This window comes from Corylus avellana, chromosome 7, assembly GCF_965113065.1.
Source record: "Corylus avellana chromosome 7, dhCorAvel1.hap1.2, whole genome shotgun sequence".
NCBI classification, from domain to species: Eukaryota; Viridiplantae; Streptophyta; class Magnoliopsida; order Fagales; family Betulaceae; genus Corylus; species Corylus avellana.
In genome coordinates, this window is record NC_142496.1 from 26,924,648 (window position 1) to 26,938,094 (window position 13,447).

General features: G+C 39.8%; 2 protein-coding genes and 1 pseudogene across 2 annotated transcripts; all 3 read right to left on the reverse strand.

Moving 5' to 3' along the window:
- Positions 1 to 3,007: 3,007 nt before the first annotated feature.
- LOC132185594 (xanthotoxin 5-hydroxylase CYP82C4-like) lies at positions 3,008 to 5,757 on the reverse strand (annotated as a pseudogene).
- A 1,006-nt stretch (positions 5,758 to 6,763) lies between these two features.
- Positions 6,764 to 8,853, reverse strand: LOC132184963 (cytochrome P450 CYP82D47-like). Its single transcript, XM_059598762.2, has 2 exons — positions 7,930 to 8,853; positions 6,764 to 7,466 (listed from the first exon to the last, which is right to left on the reverse strand). The coding sequence occupies exons 1-2, from the start codon at positions 8,851 to 8,853 to the stop codon at positions 6,843 to 6,845; spliced, it is 1,548 nt and encodes a 515-aa protein (XP_059454745.2). The 3' UTR covers positions 6,764 to 6,842.
- A 1,445-nt stretch (positions 8,854 to 10,298) lies between these two features.
- On the reverse strand, positions 10,299 to 13,113 carry LOC132185629 (xanthotoxin 5-hydroxylase CYP82C4-like). Its single transcript, XM_059599388.2, has 2 exons — positions 12,163 to 13,113; positions 10,299 to 10,925 (listed from the first exon to the last, which is right to left on the reverse strand). The coding sequence occupies exons 1-2, from the start codon at positions 13,111 to 13,113 to the stop codon at positions 10,299 to 10,301; spliced, it is 1,578 nt and encodes a 525-aa protein (XP_059455371.2).
- Between the last annotated feature and the right edge of the window lie 334 nt (positions 13,114 to 13,447).

Consider the following 13,447-nt stretch of genomic DNA (forward strand, 5'->3'; position numbering starts at 1 on the left):
GAGAGAGAGCGGAAGCATATAATGGACTACATTGTATTGAGTCTTATATTAATAATGAATACAGAGGCCTCTATTTATAGAGAGGCAAGTAACCTAATAGATTAAGGAAAGGTAAACCTAGTAGACTAAGGAAAGGTAAACCTAGTAGAATAAGAAAAGGTAAACCTAGTAGACTAATAATACCTAAAGAAGTAAATAACAAGTAATATTCTTAACATCCCCCCTCAAACTCAATGTGTAAACTTGAGTTTGGATAAACGAAAAGGGAAAGAAAAGGGAATTCGCCAAAAAGGTTGCTTGTGCCGAAACAATTGCCGAAGTAACGCCATAAAAGTTGTTAAGGACCCGTGGATTCTGCCTGAATTTGAGCAATGCATTTAAGCTGGAGCTTGGTTCACTTAGTGGATTCTGCCTGAATTTGAAAACCATATACTAGTAATGAAGAAGCTTGCCTAGTCGGCTTAGAAAAGCAAGGCCGGTTAAAAGGGGCTTGTTTGGCCCGTAACCCTTGGACTGTCTCGCCTGATCGGCTGAGCTAAAGTCTGACCCAAAAATTCTAGCTAGTAGATCGTCTCGCCTGGTCGGCTGAGATAAGCAGGGCCGGTTGAAGAGGCTAATCATGTCTGAAACCCTTGGACCGTCTCGCCTAGTCGGCTGAGATAAGTAGGCCCGATTGAAGAGGCTAATCATGTCTGAAACCCTTGGACCGTCTCGCCTTGTCGGCTGAACTAAAGTCTGACTAGTAGACCGTCTCGCCTGGTCGGCTGAGATAAGCAGGGCCGGTTGAAGAGGCTAATCATGCCTGAAACCCTTGGACCGTCTCGCCTTGTCGGCTGAACTAAAGTCTGGCCCATCTAACTAGTAGACCGTCTCGCCTATTCGGCTGAGCTAAGTAAGGAGAAAAATGGCCGGTTGAAGAGGCTATTCAGTGACCGGTGATGGCGGCATTTGACAAGGCATAAGTGGGCCGGCTGAAAGGGGCTTCTTTGGCCCGAAAACCCATGGACCTAAGGAAAGATTGGTCTGACCCGAGAGTGCCATCCGCAAGAAGAATGAACCGGATTGAATTGTGCCAAAGAACAGGCTATAAAACCGAAGTGAACAAGCATAAACCAACTAGAACCGCATAAAACAAACACCTAAATTTGAAGAAGAGTCTTGTTTTCTGCCATATAGAGATGCCAAAAGCAAAAATAGACCACAAATTTGAAATCAGGACGAAAAATTGAGTAGGAAACACCTGGTCAACTTTTTCAGTGGTCAAAGTCAAAGTCAACGGTCAACGATTGAAAAGTCAACGATGACGTGGCACTAATGACGTGGCAAGGTCTGACTCGATACTGCTGACGTGGCACACAGGCTGACGTGGCACACATGCTGACGTGGTACTGATGACGTGGCACACATGCTGACGTGTCACTGATGACGTGGCACGTAGGGCTGTCGTGGCTATGCTGACGTGGCACTTAGGGCTGACGTGGCAAGAATGGCGTGGCACGTGGGTGAACGGAGGAGGCTTTTGCTGGCGCGTGGATCTGACGCGCGGACCTTCTGGGGGCGCGTGGCGGCGCGTGGAGCGTTGTATAGAGGATCTGAGGCCTGTTCTGGAATCACCGAGATGAAAGCTATCGATTGGTGGCCATGGAGAAGTGATCGGACCACCGTGGCGGCTGGTGGCGGAAGGGCAGTGGCGGAATTGCCGAAACTTTGGGCGGCGCGTGAGGGCGCGTGTAGGCTCCGATATGGCTGTGTGCGGCGGCTCTGGGACGGTTGTCTTCCGGGTTTTCAGGTGGTATAGTGATACGCTGAAAACCTCGAGGAGAAGATAGAGAACCGTGAGGATCAGAGAGAAGGATTCGCCGGATAATACTGGCGGCGCCGGAAAACGTGAAAGACGTTTATTGGAGGCCACAAAAAGGTGGCTTTGATACCATGTTAAATATATTGGATAATATATTAGAAGCGGAAGAAAGAGAGAGAGAAGAGAGAGAGAGCGGAAGCATATAATGGACTACATTGTATTGAGTCTTATATTAATAATGAATACAGAGGCCTCTATTTATAGAGAGGCAAGTAACCTAATAGATTAAGGAAAGGTAAACCTAGTAGACTAAGGAAAGGTAAACCTAGTAGAATAAGAAAAGGTAAACCTAGTAGACTAATAATACCTAAAGAAGTAAATAACAAGTAATATTCTTAACATAATTAAGGTTGATCAAGGCTGTCATCCTTAATTTGTTGTCGTGATTTTTGTTGACCATAGGCGCTAGGGACAAAGGGACCAATTTTTTTTTCTTTTCTTTTCTTTTCTTAATTTATTATAAATTATGCCTCACAACAGGAATCACGGTCGAGAAGAAGATAATGTTTGAACTAGGATAAGAACTAGAATGCAATGTAAACTCTTTGGCTATGAGATAAACATTATCTCCTTCTCTACTGTGATTCCTCTCTTGCGGCTTATTTGTATGTGGCTTTGGCCTTTATCGCCAACACGACGTACGGTGGCTTAATTGACCTACACATGGAGCGGCCTGAGTGTATATGTGGGTGACATAAATATTCTCTTCATGTATGTTGTTAATTTTATTTCTTTTTTCTTTGTTTGCTCCAAAATCTTAATTTATTATTACACTATAATAATGATCAATAGATCTCCCTTCCCCATCGGCCTATAATACAAGTTTATTGAAGAGATAGACACTTGGACGTCTCCAAGCTAGTGATCAGATCTTGATATAATATTATTATTAGGATCCAATAATATTATATGTTAAGGAGAAACTACACTTATCTCGTATCCGAATATTTGCAATCACCTTCCCAATTTGAAAATGTAGGGGTGATCACACCATAATAGATGTAATTATTCCCACACTTAATCATTCCATGAAGAGTTGCATTGCATTCTATAAATAAAGTAGTGGAGATGAGAATAGTCTAATATGATAATTGCATTTCTTATATTTTTTATTTTTTTTATCACTTTGGTTCTTCATTAGATTTTCACCCTAACGGAAGTAAATCCTTCCGTCAATAGATCATTCAATAATATTCTTACACCATATACCCAAAGATTCAACGATCCCCTCTTGCCAACAACACTTGATCTTATTTGATTTATTCATATCTATGACTCCAACTCCCCCAAGAAACACTTTAATAGTCATAGAGTTTAGCAGGAAGGCGTGGTGTGAGGAGAATCTCTAATGGAGTTGCTTTTGGAATAGTTAATCCTGGGCTTTCGGTCATATCAAACAAGTTCATCCAATGGGGTTGACAAGTCAAACCCATGGAGAAGACGAGCAAGTGTCAAGTTAAGCATTTGGAGAGCAAACGAGACACCTGGGCATGACCGTCTGCCGGAGCCAAAGGGCTTAAGTTCAAAGTGTTGACCTCTAACATCAACGCTCGCATGGGCTTCGAGAAATCTCTCTGGCTGGAAAGCACACGGATTGATCCAAGCCCTTGGATCTCTTTGAACCTTCCACACGTTTACCACCAATCGGATGCCAGCAGGCACACGATAGCCAGCAATGGTGCAATCTTCCAATGCTTCCCGCGGTCCTAAGAGGGGACCGGCTGGGTATAGGCGGAGAGTTTCCTTGATAATGGCTTGAAGATAAACGAGGTTTCTTATGTCCGACTCATCAACCTGTCTGTCCATACCAACATGAAGGTCTAATTCTTCTTGTGCCCTCTTCAACGCATGTTGATTGTTCAGGAGTAATGAGATCGCCCATGTCAGTGTCCCTGCTGTAGTGTCACTGCCACCAAGGATAAGCGCCTGCATAAAATTTTGTAAACACAATGAAGATAAATATATACTGTAAGTAATCCAAAATATATAATATATAGTACTAATAATGCACATATGACATATACTATCATAAAAATCCTTAAAACCCTTCGATCCCTGGTTATTAAACTTTCTAAATAACACTTAAATTTGGGCAGAATAAGAGAGGCGAAGAATTTTACATTTTAGGCTACTCAAAGCAGATAGGCCTAGCTTGTAGCCCCCTCTCTTAGAGTACTTCTCAAATTTCTATGTTATTTAAACCGTATATATAATAATTTATGGGTTATTCTCAAACTTTTCAAATGTCTATGTTATTCAAACAAAGTTCTTAAAAGGGTAGAACTTTTTAAAAGAATGTTAGCTAGGTTTCAACTAAAATCCTTAAACTCTTCGGGCTGAATTGTTGGCCCCTATTATTATAAGTTCTCTGAATAACATAGAAATTCAAACAACCTAAAACAAAATAGTCCTACATTTTAAGCTTTTCAAAACATGTAAGAGCATATTTGAGATTGCGTTTGAGGAAATAGAGTTTTGAAGTAAAAAAAAACGTTTTTTTTGGCAAAAGTATCATTTTAAAACTTTTATCAAAAGTATGTTTTGGTCATTTTTAGGCTTTTTGAACCCTTAAAAGCGCTTTTAATTTTTTTTACCAAATAAATAATTTTTTCTTTAAATTGACTTTTTGAGTGTTAAAAGCACTTTTAAACTTCTCAAATGCAATCTCAATCAAGCCCTAAGCCTTCTTATCCCTTAGTGAGCTACGTATATATGTTAATTAATATGGCAGGTATGCCCACCCAATAATTGGGCCAATGCATGGGCCAACGCATGGGCCTATTGTTCTTGAGATGACACAAAAGGCTCAACCCAGAACTTCTGTGGGTGGCCAATATCGTCACCGCTAGCGTAGGAATTAATAAGCCCAAGAATAGTTTTTCTAGCTAATTTATATAACCACAAATTCAAATTCTTCAATGAAAATCAACAATCAACATACCAGGCAGGTAGACTTGATGCTAGTAGCTGCATCATATTGAAAATTTGAGAGTTGACCTTCCTCCTGAAGTGACAACATCACATCAATGAAGTCCTGCTCACCCTCGTCAGCCTTAACTTCACCAGAAACTCTCCTTTGACGATGCTCCTCCAGCCACCCTCCAAGTATGGAATCCAACTCCTTGGCCGTCTTCTTCATCGCCCTTTCATGCCCCTTCAAATCCAACCACCACAGAAACGGAAGTGCGTCCGACACCACAAAAATTCCTATCAGATGAAAGAATTGGCTGATCGCTTTTTGACACCTCCTGGCCTCCCCATCGTCACAGCTGGCAGCCGAGGCCCCAAAGTAACGTTTCCCGGCCACCATTCTGACCACCACATTAATTAAGTGTCAACTCATCTAACCACCGGTTAACCTCAACAAGAAATGGACGACGGGAGCCATTTGGGACCCATGAAGTGTACAGCTCCCGTATCCCCATCTCAGCTTCAGAAGTCCTAACGTGCTTGAGCATCTCGAGCCGGCGGTTCGAAAGAAGCTCAAGCGTTGCAATCTTTCGCATCTCAAGCCAGAAGGGGCTGTAGGGTGCGAATCCAAACACGGCATGGTTGTAGCCCATGAGCTTCGCGGCTACGGTGGTAGGGCGTGAAGCAAGCGCCTTGTCATTTACGGTGAAGCATTCCCTTGCTACTTCCCAGCTACTCACAACAAAAGCACGGCAACTGCCAAGGCGGATACTAAATGCTGAGCCGTACATATCCGCCATTGTTCCAAGGGTTCGGTAGAGAAGCTGATCACCGCCGCCTAGAAGGTGGAGGTGGCCAATAATTGGCCATGCACCAGCTGGTTCAGGAGCCTCTTTGCTCTTTTTCTTTTCAAGCAATGAACGCAACAAGTAAAAGATTAAGGAAACGAAGACAACAATGGCAGTTAATTGTAGATAAGGATCCATGGGAATTCAAGAGTACTAAGATATACGTACACATATCAACATGAATCCCAAGTCAATTTATAAGTCCACTGCGACAGCAATTTCAACTGAAGTCGCATGCTTGATACATAGATATACCGAATTCTTGAAGTTAATTCTGGCAAGAAGCATGCATGCATGGGTTCCCTCAACTAGGGCATTTAAAAATAAAAAGATATAAATTAATTTGTTTAACTTAATTTGTAGAACCAATAAATTAGCTTGAGCCATTTGTTAAGAGTTATTTCATATTATTGAATATGTACCAAAAAAAAAAAGAAACTAGCATAGAGTTTTATGTGTGCTATAATTTTTTTAATGGTCCAGATTTAATTTTAAGTTCTTTATGAATAAAAGAGAGATGAAAATTAAATCTAAATGGTTTAAAAAATTACCACATATATGCTGTTATTTTTTTACAACACATAAGCTAAATCCATGAATAATAGCAAAAATTATTCTCTCAGCTCAATAGTAAGAGAGTTTTAGCCACCTTCTCCATCCTCTAATAAATTCAAATGTGACATATTTTTTAAAATCATCAATACATCAAAATTCAATAATAATCATTTCAAATTCAAAAGTGACTGTATAACCCTCCCTTTATTAATTTTTTGTAAACCCGTAGCATTTCTAGAAGCAGCAGCTTTGTACATTACAATTTATTCAGCATTATGGATTCTTATTTTATTTTATGAACAAAAATCCATTAAACGCAAACGAAAGAACACAAAGATAGGACTACTCAATACTCTATTAAAAAGTTTTAAGGGGTATGTAGCTTAATTAGCTGAAAATCACATTTCATGAAGTGGTGGTTAATAGTTTGAATCTCCATCTCCTCTCCTCTTGTGCAAAAATAAAATAAATAAATAAAACCAAACAACCTAACGCAACCGATCGAACAAAGTACATCATACAATTACTAATTAAGCCTTATCACAAAACCAAACTATATGGGTTATCCTTTCCCCAACCAGTAATATTATTAGAGAAATTAAGGAAAGTAAACGTTGCTGAGACAAGCCTAGCTTTTTGTTTTTCATCAAACTGCAGTAGTACAATATTTATTCATAAAGATTTGGTGGCAAGCGAGGTTTGACGACAACCTCAAGTGGCGTGGATTTGATGTTTGTTAATCCAAAGGTTGCAGTCATATCAACTGGAGCGTTTGATGGAGTTGAAATATCAAACGCATGTATCAGACTAGCTAATGTCAAGTGCAACATTTGAAGGCTGAAAGATATCCCAGGGCACACTCTTCTACCGGCACCGAAGGGGATGAGCTCAAAATTTTGACCCTTGACATCGAAATTCTTGTGGGTTGTGAGAAATCTCTCTGGCTTGAACTCAAATGGGTCAGACCACACCAGAGGGTCTGTCTGGATCTTCCAAAGATTGACCACCAGACGGGTGCCTTTTGGGACATGGTAGCCACCAATGGTGCAGTCTTCTGTGGATTCTCGTTGCCCAGAGAAAGGCACAGGTGGGTATAGCCTTAGAGCCTCTTTGACGATGGCTTGGAGATACAACAATTTGTTGATATCTTCTTCGTTGACTAGTCTTTCCTTGCCCACATGGATGTCCACTTCCTCTTGGGCTTTTCTTAAAGCGTGCCGATTATTCAACAATGCTGACAGTGCCCACGTCAGAGTGACCATGGTTGTGTCCGAGCCTGCTGATACCATATTCTACATGACGCAATTTTTGTTAGTAACTGTAGATAAAAAAATTAGTGATTCTTATAACAAAAATTCAGGTCACATCTGATAGAGTACTATCGAGTTCAAGAATTATAGTTATACTTTAAGACTAGAATTATAGTTATACTTTAAGACTATTACAGATTTATAGTTGAAAAATATCATTGAGTTATACTTGAAGGTTATCACTAAATTACAGATGAATAGTTAAATACTATCACCTAATTAGAGTGAAGTCTATTTGCATCTAACATGATTCTCTTATAAATAAGAGCATGTTATACTGTAAATATCACTCAGAGAAATAAGAGCTTAATACAGCTTTATAGCTTAATCTTATGGATGTAAATCATAAACCGAACCACGTATATATCTGTGTCACTATCAATCTTATTAATTCTTTCAACATCTAGGTGAAAGCATTGTTCATTACTTAAAATAAGATACGTACCAAACATGTAGCCTTGTTGACGGTATCAGGATCAAAGCCAGCCAGGTCTGCGCCATCAAGGATCGACAACATTACATCCATGAAATCTTGCTGCCCTTTAGCCTGATCACCTGAACCTCTCCTCTTCCGGTGCTCCTCCAACCACTCTGTTGCTAAACAATCCATCTCTTTCGCTGTTTTCTTCATGGCCTTCTCATGTCCACCCAAATCCAACCACCCAAGATAAGGAATGGCGTCCCCAACCACAAACTGCCCCATCAACTGAAAGAACTCCCTGAATACATTCTGACACCGTCGTGCATCTTCATCGTCACCGGAGTATCGCTTTCCAACTACCATCCTAAGAACCACGTTGAGAGCCAAATCTCCGAACCATTGCTTCATCTCCACTGAAACACCATCAGTACTCCGAAGCTTGTACAGCTCTTTTAAGGAGGTCATCACCTCGGAGGCTCGAACATTCTTAAGTAGCTCGAGTCGGCGGTTTGAGAGTAGCTCCAAGGTGGTTATCTTGCGCATCTCACGCCAATAAGAGCTATAGGGGCTGAATCCAAACATGGCATAGTTGTAACCCAAGTGTTTGGAACCAACAAGGTTGGGACGAGAAGATAGGGCGACGTCGTTGGTGGTGAAGCACTCCTTAGCCAACTCCCAGCCACTTATCACCAAGGCTGGATGCACCCCAATCCGAATGGTAAAGGCTGGTCCATACTTTTCGGCCAAGGCTCCCAAAGTGATGTGGGGGAGCTGAGATCCGGCTAATAGCCGCAGGTGACCAATTAGAGGCCATCCGCCAGCAGCTTCGGGTGCTGTTTTTCCCTTAGAAGCTCCGGACCTCTTTTGGATCAAGTAGGCAATTACTACAAGTATGGCAAACAATCCAGCTATGATTGTGTTTAGGTTTGGTAGCTGCAGAAAACCCATTGTAGCCGATCACACTGTTTTACGGGAGAGATATGATCTTTGGCTTGAGTTGTTGAAGGCCCTCTCAGTTTCACTTACTTCTATACTTGCTTGGTTCAAATTTACATCATTTAAAAATATTTTAAATAAAGTAATACCATGTATGCCGATTGCCGTGTAAAATATAAATAGTTAAATGCAATAAAACAAAAATATTACCATTATCTGTTTTTTTTTTTTTTTTTTTTTTACATGTCCACACAAGGAAAGGAAGAGAGAAATTCGAACTAATGACCTCCACTTCATGAGGCATGGTTTATAGCCGTTTGAGCTACTCCTTAAAAACTTAGTTCTTTTGTGTATACTTTAATAATGCTATCATTTATTTTTTTAGAAATGTTACATGTATTTTCATGTATTAATGTAAAATATACAAATTAATTGTTCAAAATTTAATAATAATTTTTACTGTTACGCTATACCACTACATTGCGGTCTTGTAAGGTTCAATGCTATTATTTTGTATATTATGATTTTAATTGGCCGGGTTAGGAGTGAACATGATAATTAATGACAATAAAGTGAATAAAAAACTCATTAAAGCTCATTAATTTGGCGCTACCTAATCATGAAATTTTAATAAGTTATCTTATAGATTAGGGACGAACATGGGAAGAAGACGTGGACGCAATAAGGTGTCATCCTTAATTTGTTGTAGTGATTTTTGTTGACTTTAGGCGTAAGGGACAAAGGGACCAATTTTTTTTCTTTTCTTTTCTTTTATTTTCTTTCACTGACTTTTCAACCTTAGATCTTCGATGCGATCCCCCTAAATTGTCAAGGGACGGTTCAATAGAATATGAAGCCTTCGACAAAATGTTAAAATAAGACTTTTTTTAATCACAAAATATTAAGATAAAAAAATTTTATATTAAATATTAAAAAATTAATTTAAAACCATTCTTCTAATTAACTTTTTAAGATGTAAGACTAATCAAATTTTCATATATATTCGAGTGGATATGTCAGTGACATAAATATCCTCTTAATTAATTCATGTATGTTGTCAATCTTGTTTCTTTTTTCTTTGCTCAAAAATCTTAATTTATTATTACGCTATAATAATGATCAATAGATCTCCCTTCACCGTGCGAACCTCTACCACATCGACCGAATACAAGTTTGTTGAAAAGATAGACACTTGGACAGTCTCCAAGTGATCAGATTTTGATATATTATATTATTATTAGCTCATAACTCGCGCATAGCGCGGGATTATTCATTATAATTTAATTTAAAAACTTTTTTTTTGACATGTCTACACAAGATGGGAGAGAGAGATTCGAACTAGTGATTTTCGTTTCATAAGGCGTAATTCCTAGTTAATTGAACTACTCCTTAGAAATAATTTAAAAACTTAAATGCATTTTCATTTTTTTTTTTTTTTTTTAATTGTAACAAACACTTTAATAGCCATAGAGTTTAGCAGGAAGGCGTGGTGTCAGGAGAATCTCTAATGGAGTTGCTTTTGGAATAGTTAATCCCGGGCTTTCAGTCATATCAACAGCTTCATCCAATGGGGTTGACAAGTCAAAGCCATGAAGTAGACGAGCAAGTGTCAAGTTAAGCACTTGGAGCGCAAACGAGACACCTGGGCATGACCGTCTGCCAGACCCGAAGGGCATAAGTTCAAAGTGTTGACCTCTAACATCAACGCTCGCATGGGCTTCGAGAAATCTCTCTGGCTGGAAAGCACACGGATTGATCCAAGCCCTTGGATCTCTTTGAATCTTCCACACGTTTACCACCAATCGGGTGCCAGCAGGCACACGATAGCCAGCAATGGTGCAATCTTCCAATGCTTCCCGCGGTCCTAAGAGGGGACCGGCTGGGTATAGGCGGAGAGTTTCCTTGATAATGGCTTGAAGATAAACGAGGTTTTTTATGTCCGACTCATCAACCTGTCTGTCCATACCAACATGAAGGTCTAATTCTTCTTGTGCCCTCTTCAACGCATGTTGATTGTTCAGGAGTAATGAGATCGCCCATGTCAGTGTCCCTGCTGTAGTGTCACTGCCACCAAGGATAAGCGCCTGCATAAAATTTTGTAAACACAATGAAGATAAATATATACTGTAAGTAATCCAAAATATATAATATATAGTACTAATAATGCACATATGACATATACTATCATAAAAATCCTTAAAACCCTTCGATCCCTTGTTATTAAACTTTCTGAATAACACTTAAATTTGGGCAAACTAAGAGAGGCAAAGAATTTTACATTTTAGGCTACTCAAAGCAGATAGGCCTAGCTTGTAGCCCCCTCTCTTAGAGTACTTCTCAAATTTCTATGTTATTTAAACCGTATATATAATAATTTATGGGTTATTCTCAAACTTTTCAAATGTCTATGTTACTCAAACAAAGTTCTTAAAAGGGTAGAACTTTTTAAAAGAATGTTAGCTAGGTTTCAACTAAAATCCTCAAACTCTTCGGGCTGAATTGTTGGCCCCTATTATTATAAGTTCTCTGAATAACATAGAAATTCAAACAACCTAAAACAAAATAGTCCTACATTTTAAGCTTTTCAAAACATGTAAGAGCATGTTTGAGATTGCGTTTGAGAAATAGAGCTTTTAAGTCAAAAAAAACTTTTTTTTGGCAAAAACATCATTTTTAAACTTTTGTCAAAAGTGTGTTTTGGCCATTTTTAGACTTTTTGAACTCTTAAAAGCACTTTTAATTTTTTTTATCAAACGAGTAGTTTTTTCTTTAAATTGACTTTTTGAGTGTTAAAAACACTTTTAAACCCCTCAAATACAATCTCAAACAAGCCCTAAGCCTTCTTATCCCTTAGAGCCTCTTTGGGATTGCGTTTGAGAAATTGAGCTTTTAAGTCAAAAAGAGCTTTTAGACAAAAGCTTCATTCGAAGCTTTTGCGAAAAGTACTTTTTGACCAAATTTAGGCTTTTTGGATCCTTAAAAGCGCTTTTAATTAATTTTACCAAACGAGTAATTTTTTCTTCAAACGGACTTTTTGAGTATTAAAAGCACTTTTAAACCCCTCAAACGCAATCCCAAACAGACCCTTAGTGAGCTACGTATATATGTTAATTAATATGGCAGGTATGCCGACCCAAGAATTGGGCCAACACATGGGCCTGTTGTTCTTGAGATGGCACAAAAGGCTCAACCCAGAACTTCTGTGGGTGGCCAATATCGTCACCGCTAGTGTAGGAATTAATAAGCCCAAGAATAGTTTTTCTAGCTAATTTATATAACCACAAATTCAAATTCTTCAATGAAAATCAACAATCAACATACCAGGCAGGTAGACTTGATGCTAGTATCTGCATCATATTGAAAATTTGAGAGTTGACCTTCCTCCTGAAGTGACAACATCACATCAATGAAGTCCTGCTCACCCTCATCAGCCTTAACTTCACCAGAAACTCTCCTTTGACGATGCTCCTCCAGCCACCCTCCAAGTATGGAATCCAACTCCTTGGCCGTCTTCTTCATCGCCCTTTCATGCCCCTTCAAATCCAACCACCACAGAAACGGAAGTGCGTCCGACACCACAAAAATTCCTATTAGATGAAAGAATTGGCTGATCGCTTTTTGACACCTCCTGGCCTCCCCATCGTCACAGCTGGCAGCCGAGGCCCCAAAGTAACGTTTTCCGGCCACCATTCTGACCACCACATTAAGTGTCAACTCATCTAACCACCGGTTAACCTCAACAAGCAATGGACGACGGGAGCCATTTTGGACCCATGAAGTGTACAGCTCCCGTATCCCCATCTCAACTTCAGAAGCTCTAACGTGCTTGAGCATCTCGAGCCGGCGGTTCGAAAGAAGCTCAAGCGTTGCAACCTTTCGCATCTCACGCCAGAAGGGGCTGTAGGGTGCGAATCCAAACACGGCATGGTTGTAGCCCATGAGCTTTGCGGCTACGGTGGTAGGGCGTGAAGCAAGCGCCTTGTCATTGACGGTGAAGCATTCCCTTGCTACTTCCCAGCTACTCACAACAAAAGCACGGCGACTGCCAAGGCGGATACTAAATGCGGAGCCGTACATATCCGCCATTGCTCCAAGGGTTCGGTACAGAAGCTGATCACCGCCGCCTAGAAGGTGGAGGTGGCCAATAATTGGCCAGGCACCAGCTGGTTCAGGAGCCTCTTTGCTCCTTTTCCTTTCAAGCAATGAACACAACAAGTAAAAGATTAAGGAAACGAAGACAACAATGGCAGTTAATTGTAGATAAGGATCCATGGGAATTCAACAGTAAGATATACACATATCAACATGAATCCCAAGTCAATTTATAAGTCCACTGCGACAGCATTTTCTACTGAAGTGGCATGCTTGATACATATACTTACCGAATTCTTGAAGTTAATTCTGGCAAGAAGCATGCATGCATGCATGGGTTCCCTCAACTAGGGCATTTAAGAATAAAAAAGATATAAATTTGTTTAACTTAATTTGTAGAACCAATAAATTCGTCTGAGCCGGCCATTTGTTAGAGTTCTTTCATATTATTGAATATGTACACACAAAAGTGTTGGTGACTATTCTTAAGCGTGGTCAACCCCACACCTAATCA